General features: G+C 29.7%; 1 protein-coding gene across 2 annotated transcripts in view; it reads left to right on the top strand.

The window, feature by feature from the left end:
* Positions 1-15,959, top strand: part of LOC129912160 (acetylcholine receptor subunit alpha-like) — a 229,684-nt gene extending 213,725 nt beyond the window's left edge. The window contains exons 8-11 of one of the 2 annotated variants that reach the window (XM_055990294.1): positions 12,053-12,199; positions 12,275-12,367; positions 12,436-13,228; positions 15,730-15,959. In XM_055990294.1, coding sequence (XP_055846269.1) covers positions 12,053-12,199; positions 12,275-12,367; positions 12,436-13,228; positions 15,730-15,930 — 1,234 coding nt within the window. In that variant the 3' untranslated portion in view covers positions 15,931-15,959. Of the gene's footprint in view, positions 1-12,052; positions 12,200-12,274; positions 12,368-12,423; positions 13,229-15,729 lie in introns of both variants that reach the window. The other variant, XM_055990293.1, reaches the window with a different exon arrangement.
* Positions 15,960-16,240: the final 281 nt, after the last annotated feature.

The raw sequence follows: 16,240 nt of genomic DNA, 5'->3' as shown, positions 1-16,240 counted from the left end.
AGCTCAAATGAGCTGAGCTATGGTACATAGCTCAAAAGTGAGCTAGCTCAAAATTTAAGCTGAGCTGTGAGCTGAGCTCAGCTCACTTTTGAGCTTTGTAGCAACCCTGCAAGTTCCATATTACAACATAAGTAAATTTCACAGAATAAATTGAAAACTACATGGACGCAAGGAGGATGAAAGAATTAATTTATTGTTCACTTGATAAAAATATAAAAAAACGAAGTGTGGATTAATTAATTTAATAATAGAAATTAAAAATATCAAATGAAATTCATTTACATATACTGAATGAGAAGTATAACTTCAGTCGCGTGTACATGTGTACACACACTCTTTTTTTTTTTTGTTTGACTTATGACAGTGTTCAAGTAAATGAGCGATATATGCGTTCTTATAAGTCAATGATGAAGAAGTATAACTTCAATCGCGTGTACAGGTGTACACACACGCTTTTTTTTTTTTTCTTTTTCCTCATTTTTATTACACCGAAAAAAAAATTTGATAATAACAGCTATCAAATTAACATTTTTCAGTGACAAAAGTCGTCCAACAATTAAAATATCAATTTTGATATTTTATCATATCATTTTGGCATTTTTTAATTTCAGATGGGATAGTGAAAATTTCACTTTGATAATTAAAATATTATTTTGAAATTTTTTTAAGTTTAAGTAGATAGTGAAAATTTCACTTTTACAGTTAAAATATCAATGTTGACTAGATTTTACGTTTTAGTTTTTTTATAATGAAACCTATTTCTTTCTTTTTCTTTTTTATTATTTTTATTATTTTAAGTGTTTTCTTTCTTTTTTCAAAACATTAATGAAAGTGAATATTCTTTACAAAATAGTAGTGATATTATTATTTCTATTACAGGTGATATAATTGTTTGGTTATTTTCTCCCAAACTGTGTGAAGTAAAATCCTTTTGCCGATTAAATTTTCTCAGCAAATCATACATTTTACTTCGAAAAAACACAAAGCGCCTTTAAATTAGTACACATTTAGAATTTTTTATTTAATATTTTTCAATAATTTGGAATGAGAAATTGATATGAAAAAATGATAATAAAATATCAAAAAAAATTACCAAAATGTGACATTTAAATATCATCCTGATAGTAAAAATGTTGTTTTGACATTTTAAATATCATAAAACACATTTTATAGAGCATTTTTGGCTGATATTTAAAAAATGTTAATTTGATATTTAAAAAATGTTAAATTGATATTGGTTTTTTTTTTCGGTGTAGGATATTTAAAAGCTGATTGGAATAACATTTTTAGACATTTTCTAGAACTTTAACATATATTTTTTTCTGATAAAGGGTCGACTTTTGCCAAAAACAGCGTTACATCTACCTGTGATTTTTCTCCTCTAACCACATTTGCGATCATCTATTGCGAAGCATATATATACACACGGGCTAAATGATAATAATTTGTTGCTAAAACAAAATATTTGTAGTTCCCTAAGATAAGTCTGAAGTTAATATACAAAACCTCAAACAATAAAAAACTTTTAAGTTTTTAACAGCAAAAACATCATTTTTGTAGCTCCAAATGTTTTTTTCTATTTGAAGTCCTATCTACACTATCCAAAATTTTAAATAAGTTGATTTTCTTAATTTTTGTTTACTTTTCCAGAACTTCCAGCTTCTTGAAAAGGAAACATTTAACGAAAAAATCAATTTTGCATATCATTGTAATTTTAAGTTTAAAAATGCACTTCCGGTTTGCTGGACATTTTCAAAAATGACCTTTATGAATTTTTTTTGCTTGTTATTATAGCTATCCACAGACTATATTTTGTTTTGAAAATAACAGTTTCGGGAAAAGAAAACAAATATAGAAATTCCATTATTTAGATCATATTTAAGAGGGAGTAGTTTTGGGTGACTGTTACTTTCTTTTTGCATTGTTCTGCATTGTTTTTTTTTTTTTTTTAATTCTAAGCTAAAGCTACAACTATTGGAAAAAAATTTAAAGATAATTTAAAAGATAATTTGAAATGCATTGAAATAAAATATGACTCCTAACGAGGTTGAGAACTTTCAATAATTTTTTGGGCTACAAGAACGAAAGTTTGTTGTAGTTAAAAAGCATTTAAGACGCTAGACATTTCTCTGCCAGCTTTGTTTGAGATTCTCTTCATTAACTTAAGATTTACAGTCTGTTTTGACTAGAAAAAATTACAATGCATAATTTCCCATATACTAACTTTAAATTTGAATATGAAGCAATTTTATCTACGAAAGAACGCAATACTTTATTGCTTACAGGTCACTTCACTTTACTTCGGTCGCTTTTTGACCTGTTGAAAAAGGCTATTCTTCCAACGATATAATCAGTAACTATAAATCCATGTGAGCTACAACAAAACCCTGATACATTTTTTTTTTTGATGTAGTTAAAAAAATTGAAACTTCACATTCAAGAAGATATGATGATAAGAATTATTATTCTTAGCTTCTTTAGCTAGCTACACTTATAGAAAATTCCATCAAAAATATTTCCTCAAGGTTACGTCAATTTTCAAAATTTATTTTATTTAATTTAAAAATGTTTCAGTGTTTCGAATATTTAAAGCACGTCTTAAACTCATACAACCTTTTGAACCTTTTACAAAAATGCAAGGTGAAAACATTTTTTCTTGGGTAGACAAATATTTCTCACCCACAAAAATCAATTTTGTCACAATAAATTTAAAGTCTACTTATATTCAAAAGACTTGATCCTAACATAATCTTAAAAAAAAAAAATAGCAAATCTAATCACGTACATCCTCGCATGTGTATGTAAGACTTTTGACAGCATTTAAAGCATCCCCTCATCACTCATTGTCATTTGTCAAGGACTTAAAACATTTTCTATCTTCAGACACAATAAAAAAAAAAAATCTAAATAAAAATATGTAATTTTCTACTATAACATACAAAAGTACGTAGACATACTTTAGAGCACTTAAATTATCTGTCTGGTGAAACATACATAAAAAAGTTTTCACATACATATGTACATATATATAAATATTTTATGGAAGTCAAAACTTTTTATTTCGTTCTTTACCAAGAAAAAATTGAATAAATGCTACTTTTCGTCAATAAATTCTTGAAACTTAAGCAATTTTGGTCCAGAAACCGCTTTTTTGACAAAAGTCCTTTCTTCAAATTAACTTCTAATCGACTTAAATTCAAAACAGCTTATTCAGCAAAGGGGTGCACAAGTTTGCAAACGTCTTTGAATTTAGTCATTAGAATGAAGCAACGTGTCATAACTGTATGTTGTATGGAATAGAAATGGCGTGTGGCGTTATGCAGTCTACAAGAGTATTATGTCCTCTCCGAATCCTGGTTAATCTCCTTACATCCTGCCATATCGTCATCGTCATATCGTTGCCGACGAGACGGAAGTTATGTCATCGTGTTGTAGATAATGATGTGTGCTAGAAATGGTGTCGTGCGGTTGGTATCATTACCAGAACCAAGTAAGGGTGAGCTAAAGGCTCTTACCTCAACCATGTCAATGGGTTCCTGTGGTAAGTTCAATTTGTTTTGACAGACAGAGAGGGTGTGCTGGAAGAAGCTGCGAACAGGAATTTTCACCCAAGCACGGGAAATAAAAAAAAAAAAAACCAAGACATCAAGAACTTTTGTGGTAATGTGTGGAATACCTATACTCTGCGCTTACACCACTAGTCCAGTCAAGTTATACTTTTGCTGAGAAATAATTCGCAACTGCAATTCGTACCTAAAATATGAAAGTACACTAGTACAGGAACTAAACTCCCCATTTTCCGAACAAATGTCTGGACGACTTTGGCCGCCATTTTGTTTTGAACAGTTTTGCGACTATCGCTTGTAGTTCGGCTAGTTTTGGTGTTAGAGAAAAATGTTATGAGACAAACTTGTAGTAAATTTTATTTCCCACAAAATATATTTTATAACTTTTTACTCTAAAACCCACCATTTAGGAATTATAATGATTTTCGTAAAATGCTATGCTCACTTTTTTTTTATATGCACCATAACTTTTTATTTTAAACTTTTATCAAAAAATTGTTGTTATAAAAATTGAAGAACTATTAATTAACTATGTTTTTCTCATATAAGGTTTCTTTCTCCGACGTACCGTTCCCTCACTAGAACGAAAAATCAATAAAAAAAAATTAGAAAAAACAGGGTGAGGGGAGAGCACGATAACTATGGCGCTGAGATTTGATAACTGTATTTTGTAGAAGGGTTCAATACAAGTATTTTTTACTTTGGGAGGGGGGGTCTATCTAACCCTGTTTAGGCGGGAGGGGAAATTTTCTAAAAAACAACCTAATATTTAAAAAAAATATGTATTAAAAAACAACGGCAACACTAAGAGTTATGAAGGATATTTTTTTCAAAAGCCACAATTAAACGCTTTATTTTAATTTTTAAATAGTGTTTTTAAAATTAATAGTTTTTGAAATAATCGATCTCAAAGTTAAAATTAGCGAAACAAATTAAAAAAAAAAACACATTCAATACTATTTTTGTCATGACCATTAATTTCAATACAAAATTTACTATTAGGTACAATAAAACTACCTTGGCTGATTTTCTGTCAAACACTGAAAACCGTATATTTCATGACTTCTAGTTTTTGAGAAAATTAAAAAAAAAAATACTTTTTTATCAGATGTTCACTTATTTTTTTTTTTTTTGCTATTTTGATAACTTTGGCCATCAACAAAAAAGTTGGCAATTTTCTGCTCCACTTAGGGTACGAAAAGTCGTCAGGTAGGCGCCAATGTCAACAGTTTTTTAACTTAAAAGTACCTTGCCTGCCCTGCTTTGCGAGTTCTCAGCATCTCTGTGGTGAGCGTAAAATGTTTTTTTTTTTTAACGCATAAAGCTCTCAACTAACTCTATATGTAATAAATACATAAGATCTTTTTTGTTTATGATATTGTTAGTACCAAAGTTATCAAAACAGCAAAACAAAATAAAAAATTGTTAATCTGTTTTTTTTTTTTTTGTTTCATTTTTCAATTTTCTCAAAAACAAGAAGGCTTAGAAAATCAGCGAAGGTAGTTTTATTGTAATAGTTAATTTGTATTGAAATTAATGGTCCTGACAAAAATAGTATTGAATGTGTTTTTTTTTTAATTTGTCTCGCTAATTTTAACTTTGAGATCGATTATTTCAAAAACTATTAATTTAAAAAAAAACTATTTAAAAATTAAAATAAAGCGTTTAATTGTGGCTTTTGAAAAAAATATCCTTCATAACTCTTAGTGTTGCCGTTGTTTTTTAATACATATTTTTTTTAAATATTAGGTTGTTTTTTAGAAAATTTCCCCTCCCGCCTAAACAGGGTTAGATAGACCCCCCCTCCCAAAGTAAAAAATACTTGTATTGAACCCTTCTACAAAATACAGTTATCAAATCTCAGCGCCATAGTTATCGTGCTCTCCCCTCACCCTGTTTTTTCTAATTTTTTTTATTGATTTTTCGTTCTAGTGAGGGAACGGTACGTCGGAGAAAAAAACCTTATATGAGAAAAACATAGTTAATTAATAGTTCTTCAATTTTTATAACAACAATTTTTTGATAAAAGTTTAAAATAAAAAGTTATGGTGCATATAAAAAAAAAGTGAGCATAGCATTTTACGAAAATCATTATAATTCCTAAATGGTGGGTTTTAGAGTAAAAAGTTATAAAATATATTTTGTGGGAAATAAAATTTACTACAAGTTTGTCTCATAACATTTTTCTCTAACACCAAAACTAGCCGAACTACAAGCGATAGTCGCAAAACTGTTCAAAACAAAATGGCGGCCAAAGTCGTCCAGACATTTGTTCGGAAAATGGGGGGTTTAGTTCCTGTACTAGTGTACTTTCATATTTTAGGTACGAATTGCAGTTGCGAATTATTTCTCAGACCTCCATACAACCAAATATAATTTGACTGGACTACACTCGCACTGAGTAAATGGCAAAGTGAAATTATGTAATTAAGGAATTTTTATGGCATTTCCTTTAGATAAGAAATTATTACTCGTGTCGCATGTTATAAGTCGTTTGGATTTTAATATCATCGTCATTCTCGTCGTCGTCGTCGTCTTTTGCAAAGTTAAAGCATTTCCCAATTATTATTGCGTAGAATGTATGGATGCGAGTAAAATATAAGAAGAGTTGGTGTAGTGTATAGGTACTATATATTACGGTCAACAATTTCAAATGGAATTTCATGCTTAATGCTATATTTGCTGGTAGTTTGAGCACATAATACAATTTTTTTTTTTTATTGAAGTTAACTGGCAAATGTCAAGTTATTATGCGTTATAAAAATTATATGACTCGCATATTATGCAGCAGAATTACTTGCAGTTATTTTATACTGACTGATATTGGCGCCTGCTTGCTAATAAAAGTGCATAATTTACTTTTTACGCAACTTTTTTTTTCAAGGCTATCTTTACAGAACATTTGAGTGACTAATTTTGTGTAATGAAAACACCATAATTAACTTTTTGGTACTTTTTTCTTTGTAATTTTGCCAATTTTATTTAACTACTGCATAGTGAAAGTACCTTGAAACTTTGAAGATGCAGACAATTAGCAAAAGTTAAGTTATAAAATTTTTAAATTGTGTACTCCAATTTTAAGAAACTTTGTGTAAAATAAGAGCTTTAATTCTGATACTTAAAAAAGTTTGTGAAATAGCACAAAAGAATTTGATTTTTTGTCACCGTTTGTAAACGTTTGTGACATAATTTGAAATTCAAATGTCATTTTTGTGACGAAAATGTGGTGAAGTTGAAAAAATAAAAGAGAAATGAAAGAGTTCAGCAAATTTTTGTTATGTTTGATTAATTTTTTTATAAATTTTAATTGCGATACGTTTCAAGTATCAGGGTTTTTCACTTATGCGAGTTTCCCTTAATCGGAGTTTTTTAAGCTGATTGGTCGATAAATCGACGATGAAAAAAACACTACATTTTTAATAACTTTTTCATAAGCGAAATACTGATTAACCGGACAACTTTCTCCAATGATGATATCAGATTTTAGGATTTTATATATTTAAAAAAAAGAGGCTGGCATAAAAGAATCAAGTCTATCGGGTTTTCAAAACAAGCACACATGAGGAGAGGCAGGATCAAGGTTTAAATGGTTAGTTCGAGGTATTTGATCAATTATAATTTTATCTATTATATATATTAAAGTTTAGTTTTGTGTACGTTCGCTAACCGGCCACACCGGCTGACTTATTTTCTTAATTTTTTTTTAAATCAAAGAGGCATAAGAGGAGAAGGTTTAAGGCAAAAAAAAAAGACATTGAAAAAAGATGCTAATTTCTTAACGGTAAGTCATAAAGAGTTGACTTTTTTTTAAATGATAGACTAATTTATTCAATAGTTAAAAAAGGTATTGAAAAAATTAAAAAAAAACTTCAAAACCAAGTTGTGAAGGTTTTGTCCGTTTTTAACAGTTTTTTATTTTTATCTTCTTTTCTTCAATAGATAAATGAATAAAATTTACAGTGTAGATAGATAATGGGCAAGACTATATTTGTTCAAAGTTTCAATTAATTTTGTAATGACAAATTTGAAATAACGGTAAAATAAAACTATATTTTTCAACATATTACATCTTTTGATCTGGAGCTTATAAAAATTTGATTTATCTTTATTGAGCATCCTGATAATATTACCTTTCATTTGATAACACATTTAAAGCGTGAGAAAATAAAATTACATGTTTTTTTTGCTTTTTATATACAGGGTGTCCCAAAAGTTAACGTCGAAACGAAAACGGTAGATAGGGTAGGTGGTGACAGTTATCAGAAAAATAATAAAAATAATCGCAGCCATTATATTTTGGGAGTTATGGGCATTTGAAAAAAAGTCGAAAAAATGGTCACCCTGTGACGATTTTTCATGTGCCGTGACCCTGCTATCAAATGCATTCAAAAATTTTAATTCAGATGCATCAGTTTTAAAGAAAATATTACTTTTTTACCCAACTACCAAAAATTTTACAAGACTCTAATTAAATGAGCCGTAGTGTAACAAAAATGCACTACGATGTTTCGGCAAGTTGCCTTAAAAGTTGGTGTGTTCAATTCTCTTTTCAACATGGTGTAACATTCTTGGGAATATTTCATAAATAACCGAGATAAAATTTTTTTTCTTAAGAAATCCGACTTTTTTATGAGGTAATTTTTCCATATTATTTAAGTTTTTGTATTCTGAAATGTTCTGAAACTTGAATAATATGGAAAAATTACCTCATAAAAAAGTCGGATGCAAAAATTCTAAAAAATTTCAAAACTAAGTTGTGAAGGTTTTTGTGCAGTGAAAACATGTGGTAGAACTTCGACAAAAGGCTTATTAAAGGTAGGGAAAATTTATAGGAAATATAGGCCTTAGTCATGCGCAAGCATTTACAAATTTTTAATTTTTGGCCGTATAACGGGAAAAACAAGTTTTTTTATCCCAAGTTTTTTGGCCGTTTTTAACATAGGCCACTTTTGCTAAAAGTTTAAAAGTGAATATTTTTAAACTCATTTTATATCAATAAATATGGAAACCAAATTTAGAATCAGGGTTGTAAAAATATCAAATAAAAAAATGAAAAGAATTGCATAAAAAACAATTTTAAAAAACATTTCCATATTTTGGACTAAATAAATAATAAATGCACACATTTTGCATTATATTCTTTCAGTTAGGTATAGTCGTCGAATTTTTTACTTTTTTTACTAAATATTTAATCTTATAATTGCCATTTCGATTTCCAATAACAGCTACTGTTAAGCTAAATGGTCAACATTGTAAAAATATTCGAAAAATATTTACAATACAGTTTATCTTAGTGCATGTTTTTTATTTGCAAAAACATTTTTTTAATTCTTGAATTGCATTTTTAAGGCCGTTGAATAAGAAACTTTGACAATAAATTATAGCAAAAATAATAAAACTAGCTTGTATGAGAATTTAATACAAATATTTATATGTGAAAATCATTTTATAGTAAAGAATATCAAATCAAAAGCACATTTCGTCTTTAAATTTTGTTAAAATTAGTACAAATTGAGCTACCTATTATTCTAACCAATTGATTTTAATGGTCAGGACATACAGCCAAAAACACTTTCCATGAAAACAATTTGACAAGAAAAATGCGATTTAATGACCATATTTTGACTGATTTACCTGGTGGCCCTTAGGATAAAAAGTTGGGGACGCCCGGGCGCGCCCCTTAGATTGGTTCCAAATCAGGGAAAAAAGTGCCCTAATTTTTTCAAATTTTTATTCCTAACCCTTTCTGACCCTATTTCATTAAGAAGTTTAAACGTATGAATGATCAAACATCCGCCATTTACCCAACACTGGACACAGAATATAGCCCCTGCTCTAGTAACTTCTTATCAAAATATAGCCAGGAAGGGTAAGAGACAAAAATATGAAAAAATAGGGTATTTTTTTCCTGATTTGGAACCAATTTAGGGGGGTGCACAGTGGTGCCATTCTTCGTTTTTGGCGTCAAAATTCATTTGCACGGTCATTTCTAGACGAAAAGTCATTAAGTTTGGTACACTGAATGATAATAGTATGGAAAATACAAAAAGGCTGCCAACTCTTTTTATTCAAAATGGCGGCTCCAAAATGGCGGAAAGAATGAGCTTTATAGAATTTTCATTTTCAAAACAGTATATAAGCTAGAAATTGGGCTAAATTCATGTCAAAAAGTTGTTAGATTTAAGATTTAGGATTCATAGATTCATATTCTTTACAAAAAAATCAAAAAATTTGAAAAAAAAGTCCAAAAAATGCCAATTTAGTAAAACACACTTTAAGACCTCTAAATACGCTATTTCATGTATTTTTTTTTTCACTTATCACAATTTTGAGATCTCTTCTATTTATGTTTCATAAGAAAATTGAAAATATTGGAGTTATATAGTTGCCAACTATGTTTTTAAGTAAATGAAGAAAACATGAGAAATGAAAAGTTAAAATGTTCAATGAAACTGAGAATTTATTTTTTCCGTAAACCAAAATATACTTTTCTAATAGATTTTAACGTTCTAAATTCAAATCCGAAATCAAAAAAAATCTATGACGTTACGTTTCGTAGATAAAAATTAATTTTGATCTGCTTATATCTCAAAAACGTGACGTCATAGATTTTTTTCGACTTCGAATTTGAATTAAGAACGTTAAAATCTATTAGATTCCTTAATTTAATGTGTAAGTTTATTATAATGATATTTATTTCTTGTTTTACTATTTTTTATTATCTTAAGTATTTTCTTTCTTACTTCTTCAAAATGAAACAAAACTTTTCTAAAAGTGATTACTAATCATAAAAATAATAATGGTGATATTATTATCTCTTTTTTTTCACAAACTATGTGAAGTGAAATCTAATTGCCGATCAAATTTTGTCAGTAATTCATACATTTTACTTCGAAAAAAACACAAAGCGCCTTGAAGATAGTGCAAATTCAGATTTTTTTAAATTTTTTATCAGAAAAAGATTACCTACCAAATGCATTTTCTGAACCCAAATTTTTTTATATAGGTACTTTTTCAAGTAACGATAACCTTAAATCCAGACACACAAACATTTATTTCCTTTTTAAAATGGCTTTATTTTCGTTTTCATTTTCAGTTTGACTAAAATTTGATTTTTTTGTATTAAAAAAAAAAAAAGACGAGTATTTTATTTCAATTCTTAACCAGATAAAGTTATAATTTAGGAAGGAAGGAATTAGTTTTAATTCCCCAATTCCAGTGTATTTTATAAGTATCCGCCATTTTGATTTATAGACTAAACTAACTTGTTACACATTTACAGTTTTAAAAAAAATTTTGTAGTAATTTTAACAGTGTAGTTTGATCGAAATCGATAATTGTGTATTGTTTGCTTTCCAAAACAAAACTGACAATTTTTTTGAATGAAATTATTTCGGAAATGTCCCATAAGAACTGAATAAAAAGCATAAGAACCCTCACCTCCATACACTAAAAACATTCTAATAGTTTGGTCTGGCTTAGAAAACAATTGCAAAATGTAATTTTTTCATACTAAAATTGAGTTTTCTATAACTTAGCTAAGCAGACACTTGACTGTTATGATCAATTTGATCTTATTTCAGCTTTTCAAAATTAATATTCAAAACAAAAAGGGACAATATCCGTCCGTAATATGTGCATTTAATTTGACCCTGGATTTCTTCCAAAATATTTCCTAAACTTCTCAAAATCAAGAAATGTTTGGAATTACCTTCAGACATTCGTTTGTTCACCTTTCCAAATCATACAATTTTCCCATAACTGTGATTTATTTTACTTTTAAACAAAAACTCTTCTAAGTGCAACAAAAACTTTTTTTTTTAACTTTTAATTTAACTTTAAAAACCAAAATCTTCGCCGAATATCCCTCGCTCTGCCATTAAACAAATGTAATAAAACAAAAAACAAAAAACTTTTTACCTGCACAACAAGACCGTTAACTTTTGTGTAAGATTCTGCCTGATTTTGTGTTCAAAACAAATTAAGAAAACCCCCGAACACAAATTATACATTCTCCACCACCACTATTACGCGCGTGTCCCAGTTTTGTGTATCTGTATATGTATGTATTATAAAAGTAACTCAATTACACCAAACCAAAGCAACCACCCAATCAACTTTGCGCGCAAAACCACCTCATGTCCCACCAACAACGCAAGTAATTTGATTTAACCCTTTTTGGCCTTAACTGTAAAATAATTTGTTTCCGGCCAGTAATCGTTTTAACCCCTCCGTCCGTCGTCGCCGTAGAGAAGAAAACCCAGGATGGTATCCCGAAACAGTAAATAAGTGAAATTGCCAATAAATGAACTTAACGTTCCTTTATACCTGAAAGCTATTAAATACTCAAAAAAAAAACTCTCTTTTTACATACATATGTTCATGATTTTGTTTTTTTTTTTTATATCTTCCTTCCTTTTACACGCTTAATCCTTGGACTTCCGGTAACACTCCTGTAACACTCCTATAACACCACGCAACAACAGTATATGCGTTACAGTAGTCGTATTGAATGTGCATTTTCGTTCGCCACAAACTCATACAATGGCCCCATGGGTACGGACTGTGTTCATTAATCAATTGCCACGAATACTGGTGATGCGGCGACCACTCTATCCAATCAGTGAGATGATGTAAGAAGCTTTTTTTTTTTGTTGTCACCAATTTAATCGATTTTAATTGAATTTTGTTACTTCTCAATTTGATAGACAATCATCTAGACGTCTAATGGTCCGGACATGCAATGGACTGGAATTGAGGGATCAAATACCACCGCTGCCGCCACCAGTTGCCTTGTCAAAGTAAGTCACCAAAATAAAAGCTTTTGTGTCGAAAAGGGATTTTTAATAAGTCATAGTCCTTTTTACAGACTCCACCATAGTCCAAAGACAACGTCACGGAGTACATCGCCCCATCTCCAGCACAGAGTACAAAGTTTCAATCTGATGGACGAAATGACATCGCTGCCATATCCATCGACAATATCCACTGTCAACCAGCAAACATCGACGACATCGTCATTAATTGACGGTCACCATCACAGCCAGTACCAGCAGACGGGTGGCAGTTTGCTCGACCATCCCTTGACGCCCTCACGATTTCGTCAAATGACATCGACCTCGTGTCAAACCAATGGCATGGGCAGTTACAATCCACATCAATCAGCATCCACATCGACGTTGCATCATCATCAGCAGCAGCAATCGCAACAGCAGCAACATCATCACTTGTATCGCCAACAATCGACGTCGTCGGCGACCTTTTCGCCAGCGCCGTTGCATTCGCATCAGCAGAATCAGTCAACAACAACGTGCGACCTGCTGGGCAACTCAAATGTGATAAAGTCCACAACGACGGTGAATTCGGTGGCGACAGCGTCCACATTGGCGGAGTCATGTTGCAGTATACAAGCTCAATATCAACCCACACATCATCAACAGCAGCAGCAGAGTACTTCGCTGGCGGGGACTGCAGCAGCGGGTGCAAGCAGTAGTAGTAGCTGTCATCAGCAACAGCAACAGAGACAGGCACCCTGTTGTTCGTCGGGGAGATCGTGTACTACAGTGCGTCATCGGTGGCACACTTGTCCTGAATTGCATAAAGCGATGGATGGTGTTACGTATATTGCGGATCAAACCAGAAAGGAAGAAGAAAGCACAAGGGTAAGTGAATATTTTTATATTCTTTATATTTTACAAAATATGAAATTGAAATTTAAATTACTTCCTAGTACTGAATAATTTGACAAAAATGATATAAGTACAAAAGGATTTTTACTGGCGGAAATTGTTCGTGCCGTGCCCTCACTCACATGCTAAAAATTCTAGTAAATCAACCATCTTGAAAAATCTGAAGCAGTATTGCATTGTTAGAATTATAGCTGTGTATTCTGGGTGCTTTCATAAATTCATGGTTACAAATTTGAACCACCCTAATGGGAAATTTTTTGTTTCTTCGATAATTTAGTTAAAATAATATCAAAGTAGATTTTTTTGAATTTCAACTGCAACTGTAAAAGATGATATTTTTTAGAGCCACCCTAATAAGCAAAAATTTAATTTAAACTCAGTAACTCAAAAAAACACGATAAAGAAATTATTGGTAGCCATGAATATCCAAATTTTTCAAAAAATGAAAAAAAAACATTTTTTGCACCACCCTAATAAAAATGTTTCCTTCCCATTTTGACATATTTCAGCGCTTTTTTGTGTATTTTGCTTATTATAAGGTTTTTGTATGATTTATAGAACTGTTTTATACCTATATAGAATTAAAGGCATCACATTTAGCTATGCCATAATCACAAAAAAATGTACATGTAACCACTGAATACCTTGATATTTCGATGTTTCAAAGGCCTCGCTTAAAAAAAACACCGTTTGAGAAGTAAATACCTTATATGTATAATTTTTTTTAACATAGAAAAAGATTTTCTATAACTTTCATTTGATACCAATATTATTTTTGTACATCCATTATTATGCATTCTACGATTAATTGTTTGAAAAAATAGCTGAAATCTTGGTTTTGAAATCCGAAACTTCAAACTCCAATATCTCCATAACCACACCAACGATTTTGAAAATATTTTACCCACGTAATGTGCTTATCATCACCTTTCATTTGATACCAATTTCAATTGTATACACTTAGAACAGTTTTGCTTTACGCCGACGATATGCACCGGATAAATGCTTGAAAAACACAAAGAAATCCAAATTGTTTACTTAATTAAATTTAGCTTTTCACAAAGCATGGGAATAAAAAAAACTTGTAGCCTACAAAAAAAATAGCAAGAAGGGGTTTATAATAACGAAAATATTTCAAAGTCTCCAAAAAAAATGATAACTTTTTTGTAAAGCTGTATTTTAAAAACTATTGAGAGGTTTTGAATTAAAGTTTTTTCAAAATTTTTAATTTTTCAGATAATTTTCCATTTAGATCAATAAATACTGTTTTAACTAAAAAAAACAGAGGATTTGTAATTTTTTTATATCTATGAAAATAAAAATTCATCACTCTTTTTGAGAAATAATCAGGAAAATAACGACTCGCTTATTAATTTAAAAATAAATGAATTTTTACATATATAAAAAGTCGTTTTATATTAAAAATCAAATTTAACATTAATTTTAATTAAGTTAAAAAAAGACGAGCAAAAATCAAAATAATGAATGTCTGAGATAAGCTGAACAATGTTGCATATTTATATTGTATGACAGAAAAAAAACCTTATGTATATTAAATTCAATGTTTTATTAGAAGTTGAAAGTAAATTCTTCTAAGGGCAATATTGAAGTTATGAGAAACGTTGTTTTTATGCCTTCATAAAAAGTTTAACTATTTAAGTTCAAAATTATTATTATTGTTAACAAACAATAAATAAAATCTTCAACAAAAAAAGTACGTATACACCACAGTGTACACGTTCATCTCATACCTATCCTTTCTTATGTGAACCAGCTGTTATCAAACTTTATCCAGGTTCTTCTAAGAAATAAAACATCGCTATTCGAAATTGATCTATCAATTTCTTTCTATTAAAGTAATGAAACACAAAATAAAAAAAAGAAAACACATAACACGTCTACCAACAAAACCAAAAAAAAAAATGTCTAACGATTCAATAGCGAACGCATCAGATACCAATATGTTACCCAAAGATAATTTCATCTTTTTCAAATGTAAGCGCGAAAAAATAAAACAAAAAACAAAGTATTAATATCATAAAAAAAAAACCAACCAGCTGCGACTGAAAATACTCCTGTCGTACGGAATTGTCTATAGCAAAATATGATGGATCTGTCACATCTGCACAGCCATATCTCGCTACTGTCAATAGCTTTCTCCACTTAATACCATAAATTCAGTTGTGACTAAAAAAAAAGCATTTGAATGTGCAAACATGTTTATACGTATATAACACGACGACGACGATGTGAACGTGACATTATTCATCCTCGAGATAGTAACTTTTCAGATGATAAAATTATATTACGTCATAAAAACCCTTGGACAATATAGACAACAGACATCAGAGTGTAATTTTTTTATCCTTTTCTTTTTATTCTTGACCAAATTTATATTGTTTTTTAAGTTTTTTTCTTTTTTTATAATTTTTCTCTTCTTATGTACAAAATCTTTTTATTATATATTTTTCTAGGTGAAAGAAGATTGGAAATATGTGGCGATGGTATTGGATCGATTATTCTTATGGATATTTACCATAGCTGTTGTTGTTGGAACAGCTGGAATCATATTACAAGCACCAACCTTGTACGACACCCGAGTACCAATCGATATTAAATTGTCCGAAATTGCATCGACAACAGCTAAACCAAACATTGCCAGACCTGTGTTATAAGTTTATTGAAATTTAAAAAAAACCAAAACAAAAAACTTTAAAAAACTACATAAAATAGAAAAAAGGTAAATATATTAGTTTTAAACAAAAAAATTATTATAGATATTAATTATAAAAAAAAAAACAGTATAAATATAATTTCTAGTGTATATGTATGAAAATTAAAAAAAAAAAAAACGAAAACACAAACACAAACATGGGAAAAAAACATTTACTATACATTTATATTTATATACTTAAAACCAAAAAAAAAGAACACAGAAATGAAAAATGATTAATTTTTCATTAGAAACAAAAGAATACAACAATT

The sequence above is a fragment of the Episyrphus balteatus genome, chromosome 2 (assembly GCF_945859705.1).
Source record: "Episyrphus balteatus chromosome 2, idEpiBalt1.1, whole genome shotgun sequence".
NCBI lineage: Eukaryota > Metazoa > Arthropoda > Insecta > Diptera > Syrphidae > Episyrphus > Episyrphus balteatus.
The sequence above is the reverse complement of the archived record's forward strand: the minus strand, read 5'-3'. Positions and strand labels throughout refer to the sequence as shown.